Below are 24,499 nucleotides of genomic sequence, written 5' to 3' on the forward strand. Positions count from 1 at the left end.
CTCTCTCTCTCTTTCTCTGTGTAGCCCTGGCTGTCCTGGAACTCACTCTGTAGACCAGGCTGGCCTCGAACTCAGAAATCCTCCTGCCTCTGCCTCCCAAATGCTAGGATTAAAGGCGGGTGCCACCACTGCCCAGCGTAGTATCTCTCTTAAGGATGAACAATAATAATAGAAATCAATATCAAGAATAAAACCAATGCTTAAAATATTATTAATGGTATCGGCATATTTAATCTTACAGCAATCAAATAATAAGAATTGCTATCCTCGATATAGAACGAAGAACCCAAGACCTTAAAATGTGTGTCTGTGCAGGCTAAATACAATGGCAGAGCCACACGAATCTCTATTTCTTCCTTTCCAGTGCCTCTGCTTCCCCTAAACAAAGTGCCTGAGGGGGAGAAAAAGGAGGTTTTCAAAGTCTTAGGGGTTTGAAGATGTAGCAGAGTACTTCCCTTGCAAGCATAGGGCACTGGACTCAATCCCCAGTATTCAAAAATAAAAATAAAAAAAATCAAACCCCACAATGCCCTGGAGCCTTGTTTTGCACAAAACAATCTCATGAGGTTTTATCTAGCATGTCTAGGGGACTGTCCATCTTGGGTTGGGGAGTAATAGCTATCTCATACCTGCTGAGAGAGAATGACTTGGAGTTGATTTTTTTTTAAAGAGAGACACTGCAAGTCCTGGGATGGGAGCAAATGGAAAGGTCTACCCATGGATCTCAGACTGGCATGCAAAATGCTGGGATTTAAACCAAGAATTTCTCCATGTCCTCTAAGCAGCTTCTGTGGCTGCATTGGGCTCCCAGGATCTCTTCTAGGGGCTTGATTTTTACCATTTGTCACCTGAGGAGGTGGCTTGTGTCATCGCTCTGTTGTCCTCTTCATCGGCTCTGAGAAACTAGGAGCTTCCAGCTGCCCCGCGAAAGACCTGTCAGGTTGCAATGGCAAGGGATTATGCTGCCCCCCACCCCCAGGAGGGTGGGAGGGATCTGGAGTAGGATGGTTCCTGCAGAAGGGCCCTTTCTGCATACCACACTGATAGTGCCCTGTAGATGAGGCACTCTTGCACTGAAAGAGGCGGCTGGATTTAGGAGGAGGGATGAATGAAAACTGGAGACCCTAGAGCCCCAGCTTGGCTTCCTAGGGTTTGCTGGGCCCCCAAAACAGGCTGTGGCTAGCTCCTGAATTCTTGGGTGCATGATGAATGGGGGACAGAGCAGTCCTTGATCGCAGAGTGAGGGCTGGGATTTCTGGCCACTGGGGAAATACAGACCCAACCCTACAAGTGCCTTTTCCCCACTTCCGTTTTATTAGACTCTTCAATCCCAGGAAGTATGCTCTTCACCAGAACAGTCTTAGAGAAGCTTTGCTGGGGAATTTTCCTTATCTGTTTCTCAACCGGAAAAGCTGTGGGTGGAGGTGAATATGTGTGTGTGTGTGTGTGTGTGTGTGTGTGTGTGTGTGGTTCTATGTGAGTTCCAAGAAATGGTGTGTGTGTTTTGTTCATGTGCGTGCACAAGCACAATGAGGGACTTTTGGAACAAAGGTTCATCCCCATGGGTGCTGGCTGCCTGTACTGTGTGGGAGGTGGAGGTATGGCAGGGCACGAGCCATACACACAGTATAAAGCCAGATAGGTGGCTTTTGTGGAGCAGAAACCTTCAATGTTGAAAAGCCTGGTTCACTTGTGAACTGCATAGAAGGAGGAATGCTGACATTTGTAACCCAAAGATTGTGCTGTCTTAGCCATTCAACCTTTTCAGTGTAGGGTACGGCAAGACATGCACCGTAGGAGGGGTCTATTGCTCTTCATGACCTAGGTGGTTTGTATGCTTGAGAGTGTTGGGGGCAGGGAAGTGAGAGCCTGTGTAGACGTGTGCAAGGCGGCATGGTATTTTATCCCCATGTTTCAGTCGTGGGCCTTAAAAGTCTCCTCCCTGCCCCAGAATCAAATAGTCTTTATTCTGTAGAGAAAAACAGAGTCTGTCCTATTTGGACAATGTTGAAAAGATACAGGGGCAGAGAGCACACCAAGATATCCTCAAGGTTGACAGGAGAAAGGGGGTTTTCATTCTTATCAAGGGTGCACTGGGTCAAGGGAAAGGACCAGAAGAATGGGGTCAGGAAAGGAATGAATAGGGGCTGAACGGTTGCTTTCTTCTCTCTTGGAGCTGGAATAAGTGGGAAGGGTCTTGATACCTAGTACCCCACGGAAGATGGAGATTCTGGTCCTATCCGTTCCTGCAACTGGCCAGCTCTAGGAAACACAAGCCCGTCAGACCGAGGTCCAGCGCTGGCAACATACTCCACTCCTGGTTTTGATACCCACCAACCCTTCTTCCCTGGCCCTCCGCTGTTCCGTGTCCAGAGCTAACGCCCTCGAGTGGCCACCGAGCGGAAAATCTGGGGTGGATCTCCACGCCTTTCGGAGCGGAGTCAGAGGGCACATCGGAGGAGGTGGCCAGCTGGGCGACCCTGTGGCGTGCGACACCACCGCCACCCGTGGTGCACGGGCCGAATGGATCACGTCTTCCGTAAACTAGACGAGCATAGCGGTGGAGCTCCGCCGTCCTTCCAGGCGGGGCCCAGTGAGCGCCTAGGGTGCGCGGGGCGGCGGCCGTGCCCTCGGGGCGGCTCCGGGCGGCGGCGGCCAGTCTAGGGCTGCAGTGCAGCGCGCGGCCGACAGTGGGCGCAGCAGCGGCAGTGGCCGTGGCGCTCCACGGCGGGCGGGCGGCGCCGGCGGTGCCCCGGGCGCGCACACACTCTCTCGCTCTCTCTCTCTCTCTCTCACACACACACACACACATACACACACACATACACACACACTCACTCACACACGCACGCACACACATACATACACACACATACACACACACACACACACCGCCTCGTACACACTCACACACGCTCCGGCGCGCACACGCGGCGCGCAGGCCAGAGGGAGGAGGCTCCGCGCGGCTCGGCGGCGGCGGCAGCGTGCTCCGCGGGCGGCCCGGAGGGCTGGCGGGCGGCCCCCGCTCCCCGGCTCCGCGGCTCCGTGCAGCCCGCGCGGCCCCCGCCCTCGGACCCGCCCCCGGGGGTCGCCCGGCCCCATGCCCTGCAGCGGCGGCAGAGAAGCGCGCGGCCGCAGGCGGCTCTGAGGAGCCCGGAGGGAGCCGGCGACGAAGGGGACCATGTACCGGGACCCGGAGGCAGCCAGCCCAGGTAAGCGCGGCCCCGCGAGGGCTGGGGCACCCCGCACGGGCTGGGGCGCCCCGCACCGGCGGGTAGGACGGCTGCAGCGCCTGGGCGCCGTCTCGGAGCCCCAGCTTGGGGCTGCTGTCGGCTGGAGCCGCACGAATTGCATCCCTTTCTACCAGGGTCATCCGTGCCCCGGGGGCGTGGGTTCTAGTGGCAGAGACTCTTATTCAAACCCCGCAGTCGGGACATTGGTAGGCTGGATGCCCGGGGCCGACTTCGCAGTGTCCCCACAAAGACCTCCCCCCCACCCCCAGCAGCCCAAGGACAACGTGTGTGGCGGAGCGAGGAGCTGCTGTCCCCGTGGGAGCCGGGCAGTGCCCTCAGAGGTACCCCCTGCTCCCCAGCACCAGTGCCCCGGGGATGTCAGTGTTGGGGGACCTCAGGGCAAAGAAGATCCTGGCAGCTTTGGGCCAAGATGTGGGCACAGAGGAGCGGAGTGTCATCTGCGGTGCCAACTGTGAATTGAGAGGGCTCCAGGGGGCAAGTGGGAATCTGGTGCAGCGGCGGGGGATAGAGGCTTCTGGGAGGTGGGGAACCGCAGGAGCGGTGAAGGGGGAGGCAGGGGTACCTGAAGAGGAAGCGCAGCAGTGGATGACAATGGGGGCGGCGGGCAGTGTTCTCCTAAGCTTGGGGAGGGGGGACGCAAAGAATACCAAACTCACTCCAGTCCTACCAGGGAAAGGGGGAAGGGGGCCGCACCCCTTTGCCTTTCTGAAAGGGAGTGGCTTGGGAGCCCACTGTTGGCTTAGCATCCATCTAGCATCCTTGGAGCCTAAGCCAGGAATCTCTCCTTCTTCCTCTGGAGATTGCTCTGCCATTTCCTCCTTGGCTCCTGCCGCCTCCCCCACGCAGTGCCCACCTGTAGACAGGTCTCCTTCAGCTCCTGTCCAGGCTCAGTTCCAGCTCCCACCTGGGATACTTCTCTAGACCCAGCAGGACCCCCCTACCCCCACTCCTGCTAGTTCACGCCTCCTGCCCTCCGGGGTCTGTTTCTGGGCTGCTCTCCAAGGCTAAAAGCTCCAGCCTAAGACCTACTTCTACAAGACTCTCTGGGTTCCCCCTACAAGGGTCTCTGGGGGAGGCAGGTGCTGTGAAGAAGGCCAAGCCGAAACCCTCCACAGTAGGGGACTCAAGTCCTTGAAGCTCTGCACAGGAAGCTGTTGGACACTGGCTTTGCCCATTTATGCCCAATCCACACTTGCTGTCTTCTTCCCAGGGGCAGTCCAAGTCCACTGAGGTTGACCTCCTGGGGGCCAGACACTGTATTCAGTCAGCACTGGGCTCTGAGACTCAGTCTTCTCTGGAGCTTCACGCCCTTCTCTAAATGTCCTCTAGGTGTGGGCTGAAGGGCCATTACCTTTGAGGGGCCTTTTCATCATCTATCTGAACAGACCACCTAGCCTGACATTTCTCCCCAGGGAGAGGTAGGGGCATCCTCTTGCTTGCTTCGTTCTTGTTAGTTGAGTTCAAAGCCCAGCTCAGGAGTGGGGGGTGTGCAGTGGGGATGGTCTCCATTGCGATTAGGTCACAGGCCCTGGGCCATGCCCTCACCCACCCACTGCTCTCCTTCTAATACTTTGGCATCATGATGTACCACTCCTCCAAGCACCTCTGCCGTCTCCACAGAGACCAACTTGATGTGCTCAGCATCTTTCGGGCAAAGGGCCTGGATTCCGTAGCTGCTTCTGACAGGCTTTCAGCCCCTGGACCTTCCCTTTCCTGCTTGCCCATCTTGTCCCTTGAAACTGCAGGGCCCACCCATGCCTGTGGTGAGAGTGTTTCTGACTGTGAAGGAAGCTGGTGAGGTTTTTTTTTCTCTCTGGTGTGGGCATTGGACTGGTGGAACCAAAAATAGGTTGGATCGGGGAGGGTATGTTTGAATCCCGATCCTCTGGCATCTCTGGGGCCTTCTGTGCCCCTTAGTATCACCATCCACTCCTTAGAATCCCTGTAGTTCCATGTCAGAATTCCATTCCTAGCAACTTACTCAAGGTCTCCCAGACTCTGCTGTCCCTATGTCCCCCTCCCTTTTGCCTGCCACCAGGTAGGAGTGAGATATGCAGATTAATTCCCAGTGAGACTCAGACCAGTCCCTCATCTCCCCTCTGGTCCCACAGGAACCAGTACCTCTTACAGCCTGATCTCTTCATCTACCCTTCTCAGGAACACCTGTGGCCCATTGTTGCTTCATTACAAAAAAGGAAAAAAAGGAAAAAAAAAAGATATCCTCTTCTGCTCCTCATGCCCTGAACCAGTGCCAGAGGGCTCGCTCTCTCTCTCCCCTCACTCCCTCTGCAGGTCCCCATTGGGCTCATCCTAAGACCAAGACTTTACCTGACAGCTGCTATTCTCTCTCCACCTGATCCCTGGCCCCTAGGCGTTGTTACTCCTGTTATTATAAAGAAGAGGTGGTGGAAGAGAACAGAAGTCAGGAGCCAGGTGGAGAATGCAGACCTGGTCTTTCCCATATACACCCATGAGCTACTGCTCCAGGCTGCCCAGCCCCCCACCCTCTACCTGCAGCCTCCTCTATCCTCTCCCTCCCAACCTTCATCTTCTGCATCCCAACGCTGGCCTGGCCTGCCTCCTTTAGTCTTTCTGACTGCCTGTCCCAGGCTGGGCAGGGCCTCAGCAGGCCTGCAGGGGTCAGCGTTGCAGTGGGCAGGCAGGACAGGCAGGACAGCAGTGGGAAGGAGGAGGGAGGGAGAGGTGACCTTGCAGTGAGCTAGTGAGCAAGGCCAAAGAGAAGGGCTGGGAGAGAGAGGTCAGGTCCCCAGGGCTTCCTACTCAGTTACCAGGCTTCTGGGACTTTGTTAGTCCCACTGGACAGCAGTGCCTGAAGCCTTTATTTGTCCCACCTGTTAGTGGATTCTGTCCCCTGCAGACACTCTGTCAGGCAGGTCATCCACTAGGGGTGAAGGGGACACACACACACACACACACACACACACATGCGCGTCCTTGACATGGCAAGGTAATTACTGTCTAAACCAACTATCAACTCCCTGGGCACAGTTAAGGGCAGAGTCTAATGAAGGGGTTGGTGTGAAGCTGGAGTTAGGGATGAAAGAACAGATTAAGTTTATGGTATAAGGCCCATGGATGGGACCAGGGCTAAGGCTGGGTGTGGAAATCCAACAAAGCCAGACTGTCCCACAATTTCCCTGACAACTGCTCTCCAAAGGACAGTCCTCCCCTAGCTGACCCCACCTGACCGGGCCTCATTTGCTGTAATGCCTGTGTCCTGGGCTTGGCGCAGAGGTTAGAACATCAGAGCATGTGGTTCTCCCTACAGGTATGGCAGGGTTTGAGGCTGAGCAGGTCTAACACTGGGTTGGGATATAGGGGCCCCTCTAAGCTGTAGAGTTGCTGTGGAGACAGGGCTATCACCGACTGCTCTGTGGTGTTCCATGGCCCTTTAGAGACAGCTTGGCCATCAGGCTATGTGTTTAAGGACCCAAGGGTTGAGAAAAGAGATGGCCCTGAAGACCTTCTTTGATGGTAGGATGCTACAGAAGGTCGGATCATGGTGATGGGCCAGCTTATGGTAGGTGGTAGGGGTTATGGGGAAGGCTAAAAGGCAGAGGAACAGGTGGGCATCAAGTAAACAAAGGGAAGTCTTTGGTCAGCCGGTCCTGGCCCTAGCTGACCCACAGACTCCAAGGGCAACAGAGCAAGGGCCCTCCAGCCCAGATGTTGAAACATGTCATGGGAAAGGACAGAGGAGGAGCGTGTGGTCCCCTCCCACCCACCCCCACTCTCCACCCACCACCTATTCTCCCAGGGACTTTGAATCCTTATTGAATCTGATGGACCGTTTTCAATAACTGCTTCCCCCAGGGGAATCAGGCCTAGAACAACAGGGGAATAGCTGGTGAGGGGGCCTGCGCTGGCTGGGAGGCTCAGTCCTGGGTGGAGGAGGAGGAGCTGGCTCCATGGCCTCTCAGAGACACTGAGATATCCCAGGTGGGCACAGACATCTCTGTGTCCCCATTCCATGGTCAGTGCCCACAGGTGGCACTCACGGTCAATGAGGTCAGCTTTCTCCATCAGGGCGGTCACTGCTCTGGCCAGGTGCCGGAGCCAGTCTGTGCCAGGCTAAGCCTGGGTACCCTTCTCCCTTGCCAGGGAACCCCAGCCAGTGGTGCCAAGCGAATCGTGCCAGTTCCATGGACATGGAGGTGCTGACCTCCAGGCAGCAGGGGGTAGCCCTGCTGGGCTTTGTCCAACTTGCCTCTGGAGGGCCAGACTTTGTCTCACCCAGCAGAATTCCCCAAGGGTTGGAGCAGAGTTGGCAGACAGAATGAGACCTGTGGAAGGGACTGGAGAGCGCCCAGCATCTATGCCTGCATTCCCAACCCTTGATAGGAAGGTGGGCTGGCTCAGCAGCTGCTCGGGAAGGCTGGGCAGCTTCTACCTGGAAGGGGCCCTAGGGAAAGGTATGTCACCTGGGGTGGTTGGGCCTGCAACTGAGTTATATGGTGGGCTGGGATGTTTGGGGAATTGGTATATCCACGTGAGAGAACATGTGGGGCTCCAGCGAGGGGGGAGGGGAAGCTGGGGTGCTAGCAGAAGCTTGGTGGCTGTGTGTGTACCTACGTGCGTGCGTGTGCGGGAGGCAGCTGGCTGGCCGTAATAGCTGCGCTCCTGTGCCGAGTGCCCTGCCCGCTGTAAACAGCAGCTAATGAGTGTATTCATAGCAAGGTGCATTGAGGTGCATAGGTAGCAGTAATGGAAAGCTCCCGGGAGGGCCCCTCCCCCCGGCCCTGTACTCAGCCTGACAGGGTGGGGACTCTCTAGGGATCCTGCCTACCCCCTACCATACCCTCAACCTGTCAACTTGGCTTCCATCTTCAGAGATCAGGGCTTCACCTGGTTGTAAGCAGGCATGAATGTGAACATGGGATGGGTTGTGAGGGTATTCTGTATACAGAGACAAGATTACCATGATGCTGAGTGTGTGTGTGTGTGTGTGGTGTGTGTCTGGTATGTATGTGTGTGTGTCTGTGTGTGTGGTGTGTGTGTGTGTGTGTGTGTGTGTGTGTGTGTGTGTGTGTCTGTGTCTGTGTCTGATGTGTGGTGTGTATGTGGTATGTGTGTCTGTGTGGTGTATGTTGTGTATGCATATAGCTGGGTTAAACTGAAGTCATCTGTGTTTTGGTGACTGATTCTGTGCATGTGTGTTTGCACCCCTCCCCCAGGCCCCAAGAGAAGGACTGTCCCCTGTATCAATAGTTACCCTGATAGTGACAGAACCAAGGTGTTGTCAGAGCAGGCTTGTGCTGCTGGCCCTGCTCCTTCAGTGTCCTTGGAGTTCGGGAGAATGAGGGCCTCTGGGGCTGCTCAGTGGAGAGAAAGGGGTGACCCTGTTCTTCCCACTGGAGGAGGCAGGAGGGAGGGTCTGAGTCCCAGCTTCAGGAGGCTTCCAGAGCTATGGTTTGCATCAGCAAAAAGGGGCCTCTGGTTCTTGTGCCTCCAGGAACCCCAGAAAAAAGAGAAGAGGGGTGCCAATGAGTCTGGCCTAACTGGTTGATGGTGTGTATGCCTACACCCTCCCAGGGCTGGGTAAGTGTGAAAGGGGTGTCTGCATGAAGCCCCAAACAGGGGAGTAGAGGAGAGAGCTCTGTGGCTAATGTGTCCAATTAAATTACTTCAAACCCTGCCGCGGCAGCTGCTCCCCGTGGGGCTCTGGATACAAATTGGATCCGTCTCATTACTACGGGATAGTGTCAGCAGGGCCAGAGAGCTGTGGCTGGCTTGGCCAGCCCAAAGCAGGCCCTGTCCTGCTTGCCCAATCTGAGTACACCAGAGCCCCCTAGAGGAGTTGCTCATCAAAGCATCCGCTGGGGTCTCTAGGTCCAGTGATATTAGCGTTCCCTGTCTACCACCTTATAACCCCTGACCCCACATGTAGCAGACCCAGGACCCCTCTGAGCCTCTGGTTTCTTCCTCCCAGAGTGGAGTAGGGTGTAATGTTGCTTAAGGATTCCTTCTCGGCTCTCCCAACACCTTCCCACCACTAATAGTAGCAGAAGCACTATAGCAGTATGTCTTGTTTGTGGAGTACTTTAGTATATGCTAGGTGCCTTATGTGTACGCCACTAGGGATGACTTGCTTAAACCAGGGCCCTAGGCCTATCTGCTGTCTAGGTGCATTCCTGCCGAGGTAGTTGCTGCTGTCTCATTTTTCCTCTGCCGTCTCAGTTTCCTCCTCTGTGAAATGGGCATAATGATGATTCTTTCTTTCTTGGGTGACTGGAGGATGAGGAGAGATGAGGCAAGAAGAGCAGTCATCTCAGAGCTTCGCACGTAGTAAACACTCTTGATGCGGAAGGGCAGCTGTTATCAACATTACCCCGTACTGAGAGATTGATGTGTGGGACGGGGGTTCTGGAAGCTCCGGGAAGGCCAAGCATGCTACTGCCTTAGTGCAAGAGTTGGGAAGGATTTCACTGAGGCCATGGGGAATAGCTGTCAATGTAGCACGGATTTGCGGAGTGCTCGCTGTGTGACACGCACTCTTCTAAACGTATTACATATCCGTCATCAGCATACCCTGGCGAGGACTTGGAATTAGAAGTCAGTTTGGGATTCTAGGCGTGCATCAGGATCCAAGAGCTTTGGGTACAGCGCTTTGGATCTTGAAGACCAAATAAGAGCTTGCTGTAGGAAGAAGCATAGGTCAGGCATTTGGCAAGGTGCAAAGGCACAGGAACCTGAGAGGGCTTGGCCAGTTGAGGCGGCAGTGACCAGTGCCCAAACATGGCTGGAAGGGAGACCCTAAGGAATGTAGTAGCCTGGAGTAAGGCTTGGGAAGATAAATTAGGCCTGGGCTATTGACCCAGGGAGCAACTGAGTCTCATGTATTCCAGACTGGCCTGGAATTTCTACCATAGCCCGAGAGGACCTTGGACGTCTAGTTTTCCTACCTCTCTGCCTCCCAAGTGCTGGGATTGTAGGTTTATACCACCACATCTAGATTTTGAAGTGCTGGGGATTCATGGCAGGCAAAAATTCTACCAAATCACATCCCCACTTTTGGTTTTTTTTTTAAGGTAATGGAAGCCCTTTGAACAGATGTCTGTAAAGAACTGCATCAGTGTGGTAGTGTGAGGGATGGGTCTCACCAGGAGACATACCTGCCCATCTCTGTCTCTGTCCTTCTGCCACATTCTCTCACCTAAACATGGTCAAGCCCAAAGCCAGGTTACTCGGGCTCTGACCTTAGCAAACCTGTGGGTGTGGGCATTTAGATGCCAGCCAGTCTGGATGGGCATCAGTAAAGACCCTGAAAAGGTGTTCTAGCACTGGGGTCATTAGACAAAAAAAAAAACATCTTTCAGAGATGGATGGGGAGCCAAGGGGAGTAGTAGTTACAGGGCCCCAGAGACATAGGTGATATTCCTATTGATTGGTCTGCATCCCATGCCCGTTTTGGGTATCAGGGACAGGCCATAACAGGACCACAAAAGTCACTCAAGCCTCCAGATCTGGGCTCCAGAGTCCCAACAGCACTAAACTGTCTCCATGACAGCTAAGCAGGGCACCCCTCCCCCTTTCCCATGCCCAAGCACAGGGGTCCATTTCCAGCAGGGTATAAATATATCTTCTTATTTCCCTTGGGTGCAGACATCCCAGGGCAAATAGACTTACACTGAGATTTTGGTAGCATACACACATGTTGGCATTTGAGTCCATATGCGCATACATACATTTGAGTGTGTGTGCATACATATATATGCATGAGGGAGTGTGTGTGTGTGTGTGTGTGTGTGTGCGTACCACCTTGCTTTTTAATCTAAACTTCACAGCTAGCGTAGGTTGTATAGGTGAGGAAGCTGATGACCAGAAAGCTAGAGGATCTTGGCTGGGCCATCCTACAAAGCAGGATAAAGAATTTGAGTCATTCTTACTCCATAGGCTGAGTGGTAACCACTGAGATACGCTGCCTAACACTTCCCTTATCCTACTAGGATCCCGGCCAGCCTGTCTCTCAGCCCATCTCTTAGAAGGGAGTGCTTAGAGTTGGTTTGGCTGCAGAGCCGGACTCAGAGGGTATCCCCAGCATCTTCCTTAGTGCTTAGGGCTGTCCCTATAAACCCTTTATTCTCCTGCCCCTGAATGGAGTAGAGATCCTTTCTTTTCCATTCTTCTCCAGGCAATGTGGAAAGATCTTCTTGCCAGAAGATCTGGGGAAAAGAGGAGGAGCCCCTCACACCCTGCTTGGCACCTGCCAGCTTGGGAGGAGCCCAATGAATTGTCTGTGTGGCCCTCCCCAACCTCATTCCTCCCTCTCCAGCCCCCGCCTGGTTGGGGAGGTGCGAAGGGAGTGATTTCACAGCCTGTCAGCTGAGGCCTAAAAATACCCAGAACTCTGAGATGTTTGGGCAGGGGGAGGAGAGAGCGTAGGGACCAGGGATGGGGTGGAGGGGTGCAGTTAAAACTCAGCCAGAGAGCCCTGGTGGTACCATAGTCCTGCTTGGGAGTGAGGGCTAGACCCTCTGTTCCCATGTCCCCCATCTGTCTTATTTGTGGAAATGACTAAGGTGGGGCTGGCATCCCTAGGGTTGTGAGAGCTGAGTTATGACAGCTAGAACCGAGGGAAGGCTTGGTCCTTGGTAGGAACCATAGACCCAAAGGCCCCCAGAACCTCATGCTGATGCCTCTTTCTCTCCCTTTCCACCCCCGAGTTGGCTGGCATCTTGAGGCTGTGGGAGCCAGGCTGTGCCTGAGCCTGCTTCCTTCCTGGAGAAGGTGCCTGCTTCTGTTAGAGGAGAGGCGTGAGGAAGGCAGTGGGGATGGGGGTGCCAGCAGGTGTGTGACGTGGTGAGCCAGCCACCCAGGCACTAGAGGGAAGCAGAGGAGAGAGGGTGTGGTGGCCCACGTCACTACCACGTGGCTATGCAGTGCAGCATGGCACGAGGTCTCCACAAACCAACCAGAACCCAGAGAGGGGTGTGTGTGTGTGTGTGTGTGTGTGTGTGTGTGTGTGTGTGTGTGTGTATGCATATGCATAAATGCATACTAGAGTTGGCCTCATCTTGGTGTTGGAATATGTGTGGGCATGTGTGACCCAGCATGACTATTCTAGGTACATACTGATTAAGAACAGATGAACAGGTAGGTAAAGAAGGATAAGCCACAGGCAGGGAAACAACCAAGAATGTGCAGTGTCAGGCAGAGCATGGGGACGCTAGGTCAAAATTAGCGAGAGATAGATTGCTAGATAGATTGCTCAGTTAGTAAAGGGCTTGCCATGAAGCATGAGGACCTGAGTTCAATTCCCCAGATATACATTTTTAAACAAAATCCTGGCACAGTGGGACATCCTTGTAATCTTAGCACTGGGGATGCAGAGACAGGCGGCATGCTGACCACCAGCCTAGGCACTTCATTAAGCTCTAGACCAGTGAGAGACCCTGATTCAAAAAAAGAAAGAAAGAAAGAAAAGAAAAAGAAAAAACTCCAAAAACAACAACAACAAAAAAAATAGGCAAAGCAAGGAGGGTAAACGTACCTGCCACCAAGCCTGTGCTCAGCCCCAGACTCACGTGATCTAAACAAAGAAAAGCTACTACAAGTTGTCCTCTGACCTCCATATGCATTCTGTGGAACCTGCATGTCCCCCAGACAAAATAAAAAGAAAACAAAGATCTAATAAACATAAAATAAAAACCAAGGTGAACTGCTCCTAAGGAAAAACACCCATGGTTGTTCTCTGGTCTCCACGTGTGTACATGCAAATGTGTGTGTGTGTGTGTGTGTGTGTGTGTGTGTGTGTGCGTATGTGTGTATGTATGTGTGTGTGTGCCCCACCCATACATGTAGGCACCTGTACACACAGACGTACAAATAATGGGGCTCATACCCCAGATCTGCTGTGCACTGATTCGCTTTGTCACCTTAACCTTGCAGTGCTTCCATTCCTGTTTATGAAATGGAGATCTCAGTTCTGCCTCAGGGGGCTCCTTAGTGAGTAAACCATGCATGCATGAGCTGTCACTGTTATCTGGCCCCTACTCTTAGATGTTACAGGTGAGAGCTGCAAGACTCAAAGAAGGCAAATGATCTTTCTAAAGTCACACAGTAAGTGAGTGGCTGAGCTAAGACTAGAACCTAGGCCACAGTGCTTTAAAGGGGACTCGTTAAAATGTGGGACCTTGTGAGCCTGCTCACTTTTATGCTGCAGGAAAAACTGCAGCCCCATTGGCATTTTGGGCCTAGATTTTCAGAATTGGGAACTCAGATAGTGCCACAATAAAGGGGTCTCTGGCTAGTGGCCTCACGATGGCTGGCTGGCCACCAAGTTGGAACCATTTCACAAGTAGCCCTTCGAGTCTCAGTTTCTTCACTATAACAGGAGGATAGGGTTGTCATGGGGATCAAATGGGAGCCCACACATCACATGTTAAGCAAGTGGCACACTCTGCCTTGTAAGTCCTCAGCAGGGCTAGCTGCCATTGTTGCCCATGCAGAACCTTCCTACTCAACCCTCCTTTTTTGACTTCTCTTTCAATCCCTTGGCCACCCTTGCTCCCTTGGACTACACGCCACAGGAATTTGATCGAGGCCTGACTTGCTGACAGTCAAGATCTACATTCATCTGCTGTCCACCACGGGGACTTAGTGCTTGAGTCCTCTGTGCCCCACTTCCTCGCCCACTTTCTGTTTGACCTTGGCCAAACACTACCTCTTTGTGCTTTGACCCTACTGCTGAGACACAGATAGACTGGAGCATACAGCCCCATCTGCTCCAGTCACATTACTGTGACCCGGAGGGTCCCCTGGCTCAGCCCACTGGAAGGAGCTACAAGTTAGCATTGGAGGAAAATCAGCTGGTTGTCCCCCATAATGTGGAACATCTGGGGCAGGAGCTAGCTGGTGGACTGCCGTGGTGCCCACCCTCACCTGTGGCTGAGTAGGAGGGTGCACAGGTCCAGCTGGCTGCGTACTGACATTGAGGAAGCTCAAGGACAATGATGTAGAGGTAGCCCTTCTTGGGACTCTGGGAGCTGCCACTCCAAGCCAGCCTCCCCAATTTTCCAGTCCTCTGGGGTTTTCTTCCAGTGGTTTCTCTTTCTTTCCTGCCCTCCTCCTCTCCTTCTCCCTCTTGGAGTCTCCCAGCGACTCCCTCTGCCATCCTCTTTTGTAATCTTGGTTATTTTGTGGGGTGACTTCTTTTTCCTCTCTGAAGAAGGGAGAGATGTCTGTCTCTGTGTCTGCTCTTTAGATTCTTCCCGTCTTCTTTCCTTCCTTTGTCTCATCCATTCTCTTCCTTTCCTTGTAGCTCCAGATAGCTTGTTTCTCCAGATAGCTTGGCCCCTTCAGCTGCACAGGTCTCTATTACTCTGCATGGGTACATCTAGGCTGCTTCTGGCTTCTGGTCTCCTGACTCACAGCCATTCAGGGGCCGGCTCCTAGCTACTACCATCTTCCCTTCCCTTCTTTCTTGTCCTTGAAACAACTTGACCCTCCACTGCCCCCACTACCCTGAGCAGCCCTGACCCAGGACGTTTTCGTGACTAGTGCCGCCACTCCCTCCCTCTACACACCCTCATTCCTGTGGGTTGAGAAAGGGGTCAGCCCAGGGCCCTGGGACTGGCAACCACGCTTCCTAATTAGCAGGAGGTAATTGCCTGGAAGAAAAAAAAAAACATTTAGAATGAGACTCCAAGACTCCAACTTAAAGCTGAGCCAGCTGGTGGCCCCTGGGGAGCAGGGAGAGGGAAAGCAGCCCAGGTCAGGGCCTCAGAAAGCCTCTTAGGAAAGGAAGCCCCCAAGGATTTTTCTGCCTTGTGTGCCAGGACCCCAGCCATGAGCAAGTGGGAAGAAAGCACTGAGCTAGCAGGCTCGCCACCATCAACTGAGTTCTGACTAAAAATGTGACCTAAGGCAAGCTACTCATTCATTTGAGCATTAGTGTTGACCCCTGTAAAGTCAAAGCCAGGTCACTCCTGCCTGCCCTCCATCCTCAGTGTCATGAGGTTGAGTTTAGTCAGTGGCTATGACAACACTTAGTAAGGTTACACATACTGCCGAGTGCAAGGTGTTACTGTCTCACCCATGTCCATGTGGCTCTCAGCTGAGGTCAGGGTGGGGCACGAGGAGGGTGGTCCTGCAGATACCCAAAGGATAGTGAGGCCTCTGAAATGTTGGGAGATAGCTGATTGAGTAAAGATCAGGCTTCCCATGACAGGGTTCTTGTCCACCAGCAGCATCACCTCAGAGGATGGATCGCTCCAGCTCTTTAAGCCCCGCTTTCTTCACATATAAGAGACTGAGCGTGATGCTTCCTCCTGCGAGTGTTTGTAAGGCTAGAGGATGTGATGTTTGCAGAGCTCTTAGTATGGTGCTTAGCATATAATAAGTGCTCAATGAATGGTACTAGATAGCTTTACTGTAATTAAAGTAAATTGACTTCACTCCTTTCCCTGAATTAAGAGAAGCTGTGGTTCAGTATTGTCTATGGTGGTTTCATCTGCTTTGCTTTGTTTGTTCATTCTGAAGTAGGGTTTCAGGTATCCCCAAACTGGTCTCCTGATCCTCCAGCCTCCACATCCTGAATGCCAAATTACAGGTGCGAACCATTATTCCCCATTTATGATGCGCTGGGAACCAGACCTAGGACCTGGCGCATATTAAGCAAGCACTCTACCAACTGAGCTGTGCCCCTAGCTCCCATCCCTGCCTTTTGTTTTGGGTGCTTGGGGGAATTTCTCCAGGCAGCCAGGCTAACTTCAACCAATTCAGAGTCACCAAACACAGCTACTTCATAAAGAGCCTCTCACCTGTAGACTAGGAGTGTCTTGTGGTTCTGGCCTCACCCAGCTCCTCACTTTAGTCTAGGGAAGGGCTGGGAGAAGCGTCTCCTTCAGGTGGCTGTGAGGTAAGGAGCCTCTGCCCCGAGGGAAGCAAATTATAGGCATTTTCTGGCCACGTAGTGGGAGGAAAGGTTGATGTTTGTCATGTCAACACCACCCACCACCTAGAGGAGGAATTAGCAAGTTTTGCTTGGTGCAGTTTGGTCATCTGCATTGTTCAGTCTGCATTGTGACCAGGACAGCATGGCATCTAACCAGACCAAGGCAAGGACAGACTAGTTGGAGCGTGCTTATGTTGGGCAATGATGCAAGCTCAGCATGCCAGATTGCCCTGGGAGCGGTGAGGGGGCGGCGGGGGCCAAGCCGTCTGCCGCTTCTTCCCTGTGCTCCTGCACCACCACTGGGGACCTTCTGTGCTCCTGCTCTGAGTGCAGGTTCCAAGACTGCCACCAGGAGGCAGTGTGGCAGGCTGCCCTAGAGGGAAGTGGGTGCGGTCTTTTGTATTGGCGGAGAGACTTGTGACTCGATGGGACCACACCATCTAAAGAAAAGGAGTTCTGGAGGTCTTCTCATGGCTCCAGCTGGGGTTTGGTTAGGAAGGAACTGACAAAGAGAAAGCTACAGCACTGTAATTGTGAAAAGGTTCTAGTCTCTTGAGTCTTCCTCTCTAGGAACAATCAGAGGGGCGGTGTAGAGGAGGTCACAGTTCTGAGACAGAGGAATGTTCAGCACCAAGGACAGGGATATCCAGGCCACATCTGTTTCAGTACCAAGGGCAGCACCAAAGCACCGAGTCACTCATCTTCCAAATCACTAACCCTGTGACAATATCTTGTAATATAGTGAAATAACACACTAGGGAATCTCAGACACTCTAAGTTCTAGCGACAAGTCTGAGAACAGAGAGGTGAGTGAGTAGCCCAAGGTCACACAGCTGATGCGTAGTAGAGCTGGATTCAGATCCCCAGCAGTGTGGAGTCCCTCTCTAACTACCTCTTTCCTTCTTAAACATCTCTGGAAGGTGCTTCATGTAACGTTGCTTCTTCAAGAGCCCTTGAGCTGGCAAAGATTAAGTGTACTCCCCTCCCCCACCCCAAACCCTGGCCGAGGATTTGAAATTCAGGATGGATGAGTCCTCTCTCCTGTGGCCTTCGTGGCTCCAAGCCTCAGGTGGGAGGAAGTCAGAGAGGACAGGTGCCCTTCCTGGCCCATAACGAAGCCTATAGCCTGGGGAGGTGAAGTTGAGTCATCAGTACTGAAGAACTGTGCAGTGCTCTGAGATCCTCCAATGAGATACAACATAGCGTTCCAACCCAGGCCTCTGTGCTGCCGTGTATTATTAATAACAATAAGATGCTGATTTAGGCCAAGGCACAACAATGCATTATTCATAGGAGTAACTAGTGGTCAAGGCTTGTACTTAATCATCACACATCCCTGATCCTGCCCCCGCTCCACACTCCTGCTGGAGAGGCCCTTCCTGTGAGCTCCTCCTTTCTTGGGTTCCTGCTGTCTGATGGATGTGATCGTTTTCATGGCTACCCAGGCAGCTCATCAGCTTTGGGAACAAGGTGGGCAGGGAGAGCAGCAGGTTCCTGGATCACTGGCTAGATACCCTGCACAGATCTGACACTTGAACCTGTCCATCCTGAATGGCCTTGATCCCGGTGGCTTCTGGCCTCGGCAGTTCTTTGTGATCTGCAGATGGCCTGTCTCCCTTCCTATTCTTTTGAGGCTGAAGGCCAGCACACAGCAATTCCAGGCCTCCCTAAGCCAGGAATTGTGGGAGGTGAGAGTGGCTGTGGTGTGGGGAGGAGGTTACTGGACAGAGGATGCCCTCCTGACCTCCATTAAGTGCGGTAATGGATGTGAAACCTTTGGTAAGCTGTCCAGCACTCCACAAACTGTTCCACACAGTACAAATGTGAGCCGTTATTCCCCAGGCCATGATGATGTCTGCCGGAAGAGAGAGCAGAAATAGGGAAGGTGTGGATAAACCCTGTAGCTTGCCCCGCAGGCCTCACCCTCTGTGGAGGAGTCTGAGTGTTGTGCATCCTGACATGTCCCTATCCAGTTCTTGCTGGACCAGATCCTGGCCCATCCGGATAATCCCCCATTCGCTGTTTACTCACTTGGCACCCCTTCTGAATTCTAAACTGTCTGCATGCAGCCCGGCCTCTGCGGCCCCTGCCAGCATGCTCGCCCTAGCTCACTCGCGCATTATCTGTTTTTATTACAGTCAAGGTTGAGAAGGCTTGCTTGTGTTAAGCCCCTATTTTCAGTTACTTGTAACTTTCCAAAACAATCCCCCTCAGGCTTTCCCTTGTTCTTGCCCCAGGTGAGTCCCAAGGTGTTGTGGGCTTCCTGAAGGACGCTCAGGGAGGATGTCCAGGAGGGCATGGGGGAGGGCATGGGGGAGGGCATGGGGGAGGGCAAGATCCAGCTTTCCTTTGAAAGGCACGCTGGGCTCTCTCCCCTCCTTTTCCTTTTCCTTTTCCTTTTCTCCCACCCATCTCATTTTCTCTTCCCCTTGCAAGGAGAGAGCTGCCAGGCTCCAAGGTGGGTGGCCTGGAAGGAGGAGTTTCAGAGTGAAGAGAGGACATAAAATTCTACCGAATGCCAAGCAGCGGGGCTTTGCCTGCCTGCTTGGGCTTCAGGGTTTGGCTTCACTTGTTCTGTCTTCCTTTCTCACCACATCTTGGCTTTCTGGTGTGTATTGGGTTAGAGGAAGAAGGGAGGTGACATAAGTACCCCAAATGTCCCTTCTCCATGTCCACATCACCTACCCCAGGCTGGTAGCTCAGTCTACTTGTAAATGCCACCCCTCCCCAGTTTCCATATGCTCAGCATTCATTTGGAAGGGGGCTTTATGTGGGAAGCCCTGATTCCAGCTTTCATGGCTTTCTGCCTTGAGTGGCATCCTGGGGGCTGAGAGAAGCACTGCCTAGTGCAGGATCAGGTGGGAGGAGGTGGGCTCAGGATGGGAAGGTGCTGGCAGACTAGACCCAACCACCCCCAACACTCTGCACTGCGCTCACTCTCACTCATTCTCTCCCTCCCTCTTCCTCTCCCTTGCCCTTCTCTCTCTCTCTCTCTCTCTCTCTTTCTCTCTCTCTCTCTCTCTCTCTCTTTCTCTTTCCCTCTCTCCCTCTCTCATAGTGTCTGTGCCCTAATCAGTACCGGTGATGGAGCCCTGGGCACGGTCTCAGACTACTCTGTTCTTTCCACTCCCAGCTAGCCCAGCGTCTGGCCCCAGCTTCTTCTGGGACTTCTTCTGGGCTTCTTCTGAGCCTCTACCAATTGAGAATGCTTTATCAGGCCAGCACCTGGGGGAAGGTCTGTAAGCATCCTATGCCAGAGGGGTGTCTGAAGTGCTGAGGAAACTCAGCTATGGCTCCCTCTGGGCAGTTCTTGAGAAGGAGACCTGTCTTAGTTAGGGTTTCTATTGTTGTGATTAAAACAAAAAACAAACAAACAAACAAACAAAGCCAGGTAGTGGTGGTGCATGCCTTTAATCCCAGCACTTGGGAAGCAGAGGCAGGAGGATTTCTGAGTTTGAGGCCAGCCTGGTCTACAAAGTGAGTTCCAGGACAGTCAGGGCTACACAGAGAAACCCTGTCTCAAAAAATAAAAACAAACAAACAAACAAAAAACCCACCACGACCAAGAGCAACCTGGGAAGGAAATGGTTTATTTTTATCTCACAGGTCCATAGCACAGTTTATCATTGAAAGAAGTCAGGGTGGGAGCTCAAGTCAGGAACCTGGGGGCAGAAGTCATGGAGGGACACTGCTTACTAGCTTGTTCTCCATGCCTTCCTCAGCTTGCTTTCTTGTACTGTCTAGGGCTACCTCCCAGGGGATAGCACCTCAGTGGCCTGGGCCCTCCGACATCAATTATTAATTAAGAGAATGCCCCACAAGCTTGCCCATAGGCTAGTCTGGCGGGGGCATTTCTCAGTTGAGGTTCCCTCTTCTTAAATGATTCTAGCTTGTGTCAAGTTGACAAAAAACAAACAAACAAAAATCTAGCCAGGACAAGCCCTTCCCCTAACTTCTTTATCCAGTGTCCAGTCTCTCTCTTCCCTCTAGCCATGGAGTGTTTTAAGAAACAACATCCCTAGGGTAGCATAGAGGAGAGCCATGGGACATAGGTCCTGAAGACCTCATGTCCTATCTGCTTTTATCTCTCTCTTGTTATGTGTTCCAGGGCAGTCTCTGAGTCCTTCTGACTCTCAGTTTCCTTCACTGTAAAATGGGCATACGAGATTTACTTTCATTTAGGTGTAGTGACCTCATACCTTTAGTCCCAGAACTCAAGAGGCAGAAGCAGGGTCTCTATGAATTCGAGGCCAATCTGGTCTACATACTGAGTTCTAGGACAGCCAGAGCTACACAGAGAAACCCTGTCTCACATACACTCCCCAAAGGAGATTTGCTTTCAAATAAGTACTGAGGGCTGTGGACCTGACTCATGTTATCAACAACTATTACTGAAAGTACTTGGTAAGAAGGTCAGTGGTGCCGGGCGATGGTGGTGCACATCTTTAATCCCAGCACTTGGAAGGCAGAGGCAGGCAGATTTCTGAGTTCGAGGTCAGCCTAGTCTACAAAGTGAGGACAGGACAGCCAGGACTACACAGAGAAACCCTGTCTTGAAAAAACAAAACAAAACAAAACAAAACAAAAAGGTCAGTGGCATGCAAGCTGGGGGTGCCAGAAAAGCCTCCAGGAAAGGATGAGAAGGAGTAGGCACAGACAGTATGCATGTCACCATCTATGGGTACATATGTGAGTGAATTTTGGTAAGGGAGTCTGTGTGTAGATTTCTGGTGGACCCCATAGTCCCCCTATAGCATGATCTGTGCTATATGAGCAACAAGAAGACAGGGTATTACCTCCATGGCCTTGGTTGAGGGAACAGATCTATGCCCAAGAAAAAGGAATGAGATATGTCAGTTAGTTCTTCTTGGAGAAAGACACCCACTGCTTTGTTCTTGGGGAGGGCTTCCTGAGGGAAGAGGTCTTTCCTGGAACTGGATGGTTGCAGGCATTTATTTAGTAATTATCTCCACAGCATCTCTGTGGATGTTTCGCTGCAGAGATCATGGATCTGGGGTCTCAGCCCTCCAGGTACTTCCAGCGTGGAAAGGATATAGAGAGCTAATTATGAGAGATCTATAGAGAGCCATAGAGAGAGCTCACCCAAATTGTGAGCTATCATAGTTCCAGTATATAGAAAGGCCTATGGGAGGGCTGGGGAGGTAGCTCAGCAGTTAAGAGCACTGGCTGCTCTTCCAGAGGATCCGGGTTCAATTCCCAGCACCCACTCTAACTCCAGTTCCAGGGGATCTGATACCTTCACACAGGGAAAACATCGTTGCATATGAAATAACAATAAACAAGTTTAAAAACCTCAAAAAATACAAGAAAGAAAGATGGGGGAGAGAGAGAGAAGGAAGGAAGGAAGGAAGGAAGGAAGGAAGGAAGGAAGGAAGGAAGGAAGGAAGAAGTGAAGGCTTATGGGAGTCATAAAGCCCATCTTTGGTCAAGTACCGTGAAGAAAAGACCGTAAGTACCAATCATCCAATCAACTTGACACAAACCTAGAATATCTAGGAAGAGGTAATCTTAAGAAAATGTTTCCATCCAGATTGCCTGTAGGCAAGTCAGTAGAGCATTTCCTTAATTACTGATTGCTGTGTGAGGGCCCAGTCTACTGCGGGTGGTGCCACCCCTGGGCAAATGGTCCTGTGGTGCATAAGAAAGCAAACTGAGCTAGCCAGGAGGAGTAAACCTAGAGGCAGCATTCATCCATGGCTTCTGCTTCCGTTTCTACCTTGCATTTCCTTCCTTGCTTGAGTTCTTCCCCTGACTTCCTTCACTGATGGAGTAAACCTTTTCTCCCTCACGTTGATTTTGGTCATTGAGGTGATCACAACAATGGAACCTAATGCACCATGCAAAGTCTCCCAGGCATGAAATGTCTGGCCTGGGTGCAGTGGGAAGGAGGGAAATGGGTGTGGCCAGGCAGTACAGTAGAGCATATCTCCTGACATCCATTCACTCAGAGGGAGGTCACAGTAGCAGGGTGGGAAATCACAGGCTCAAGGATGTTGGTTCTCCAAGCCTCTGCTTCTTCCCCTGTCAGTTGGGGATATTAAATAGGTTCTAGAGATTATATACACAAACTCCCTGGTGTGGTATCTGTCACACTAGGTGTCCCCAGTGAATGTTAGCTGTCATTGAGTCCTGACAGCATCACACCAGGAGAGTGCAGGACTGACGTCCAACATTGGAAGGGAGAACACTGAGACCTACTGTGTGCCTTGCACGGGTTATGCATGTGGACAAAGATGGGCCTGGGGATTGAGCCCAGATCACGAGCTTCCAAGAAGCCTTACAATACCTCCTCTGCTGTTCCTCGGAAGGAAGGAGGAGAGACTATGCGAGTGAACAAATGGCAAACAACTCAGGAGTGAGAATTCCATGCCAGAGGAAGCACCTGAAAGCCCAGGCCTCATGAGTGACAGAGTGGGCCATACATCTGCCGTGTACCGGGCCATGTATACACAGTAATATGTGTGCTTAAGTATGAGTATCTGTGTCAGAGATGAGTCTCTGTGCTGTGGGTGTACACGAGAGAGCTACAGTGCCTGTATCTGTGTTCTTTGTGCGTATACCTGCCCTTCTCCTACCAGGCAGCCAGTGAGCTTGCCCTCAGAAGTCCACTTGCCTCTCAAGCAGCTTCCCCAGGGCATCCCAGCAGCCCGCAGTCCTGTTTGATTCTGTTCATCCATAAATCATGGCTTGCCGAGGAGATGAGAGGCAGTGGAACCAAAGCTTTACCAAGGACTGCACTGGGTCTGCAGTTCACACCTGAGGCCCAGCCTGGCTTCCAGCTGTTGCCCCTGCCCCACATCTCCCATGTCCCAGCCCTTCCCCCTCTATTCTAGAAGCACCCACTGATGTCTGCTGTCGTTAAGCTTCTACAGGGCTACATCCTAGGGCAGGGGGGTAGATAGCAAAGAACCCAATAAAATGTGACCCTTGGCCTCTGCTGACCTGGGGAGAAATGAGAATGGACCCCGTTCGGTGTTTCATTCACTTCTCAGTGAGCCCAGCTCCCTGCCTCAGATATCTTTGGTCCAGGGCACAATGCAGTAATGCTATGATAATAGCCAGCATTTACTGCTTACTCTATGTCAGGCACTGTGCTAAGCACATTATTTGTGCTAATTCCTGTTAGTCTCTCAGTAGTCCAAGGAAAATGGTGCTATTATTAGCCCTGGCTCACAGGTAGAGAAACCAAGGCATGCAGGGATTAGGTCACATGGCTGGGATGAGTCTGAGCCAAAATTTGAGCCCAGAAGTCTGATTCTAGAGCCACAGCTTAATCACTACACTCTAAAGGATGTTGCAGGCACAGCGTAATGGGAACGCTGAAACAGATGACATCAATTCTCATTGGGCAGATTAAGGAAGGCTTCATGGAGGTGTTTTCATTGGGATCTTGACAACTCATGGGTTTGTAGGGCGAAGTTTAGTTCAGAGAAAGAATAAACAGGGTCCTAGTTTGGAATGTGGGTGGATGCCCGTGTGTGTGTGTGTGTGTGTGTGTGTGTGTGTGTGTGTGTGTGTGTAGAAGAGGGAGGCTCCAATACTGTCATTGACGCCTCTCCCATCTCTTCCCTTCTATCGTGTTTGGGTGACAAATGAGATAACATATGCAGGCATTGAACACATTCAACAAATATTTACTGAGCACGTCTTTGTGTGTCACCAAGGATACTGGAGTGAGTGCAGCACTGACAGCCTCTGTCTTCACAGGTCCTGAAGTGTAGTACACACTGGGTGCTTATTTAATAAATGGCATCTTCCCAGGGCTAGTCTTACTCCTAGAGGCCTGGGAGTCTTCCTCATTGATTCTTCCAAAAAGTATTTATTGAACGCCTCCTGTGTACCAGGTTTTTACCCTCCATGATGGAATGGGGTTATGGAAGGAGCCAATCTCTACCCCACAGGAGTTATCTACTAGAGAGTTCAATGCATGGGCAGCTGGGCCTTCTTTCTCTCACATTTGCTTGGGGGTGCTATAGACAGGAAGGCAGGACTCAGTTTGATTGTGAATGCTGAGTTTCCATGTGGTGACTTGTCCAATACAGGCCTGGGCAGAGGGGCAGCATCATTCCTGAGCCCATCCCTCCCTCCCTGAACACCCCTACAGTTGGCCCAACAGGCTGGTTCTGCTTAGCTCCTGGTTTGCCCTGCCTCCCAGGTCTCCCAATGTCGTCTGTCTGCCCTTGTCTTTGTCTCACCCCTGGGGACCCGGGATGTCTCCTCTGCCCAAGGAGAGGTCGTGGAACTCCACTCTGGGCATAGGCTGACTAGGGCTGCAACATTTCTTTCCTCAAATGTTAATGTGCTGACG

General features: G+C 52.2%; 1 protein-coding gene across 6 annotated transcripts in view; it reads left to right on the plus strand.

Annotated features, from left to right (window-relative positions):
• The first annotated feature begins 2,867 nt into the window (after positions 1–2,867).
• Positions 2,868–24,499, plus strand: part of Syt7 (synaptotagmin 7) — a 61,886-nt gene continuing 40,254 nt past the window's right edge. For 5 of the 6 annotated variants that reach the window (XM_029472665.1, XM_021152359.2, XM_029472668.1 and 2 more), the window contains exon 1: positions 3,060–3,212. In XM_029472665.1, the coding sequence (XP_029328525.1) occupies positions 3,182–3,212 (31 nt within the window). In that variant the 5' untranslated portion in view covers positions 3,060–3,181. Of the gene's footprint in view, positions 3,213–24,499 lie in introns of all 6 variants that reach the window. The other variant, XM_021152360.2, reaches the window with a different exon arrangement.

Source organism: Mus caroli, chromosome 19, assembly GCF_900094665.2.
Source record: "Mus caroli chromosome 19, CAROLI_EIJ_v1.1, whole genome shotgun sequence".
NCBI lineage: Eukaryota > Metazoa > Chordata > Mammalia > Rodentia > Muridae > Mus > Mus caroli.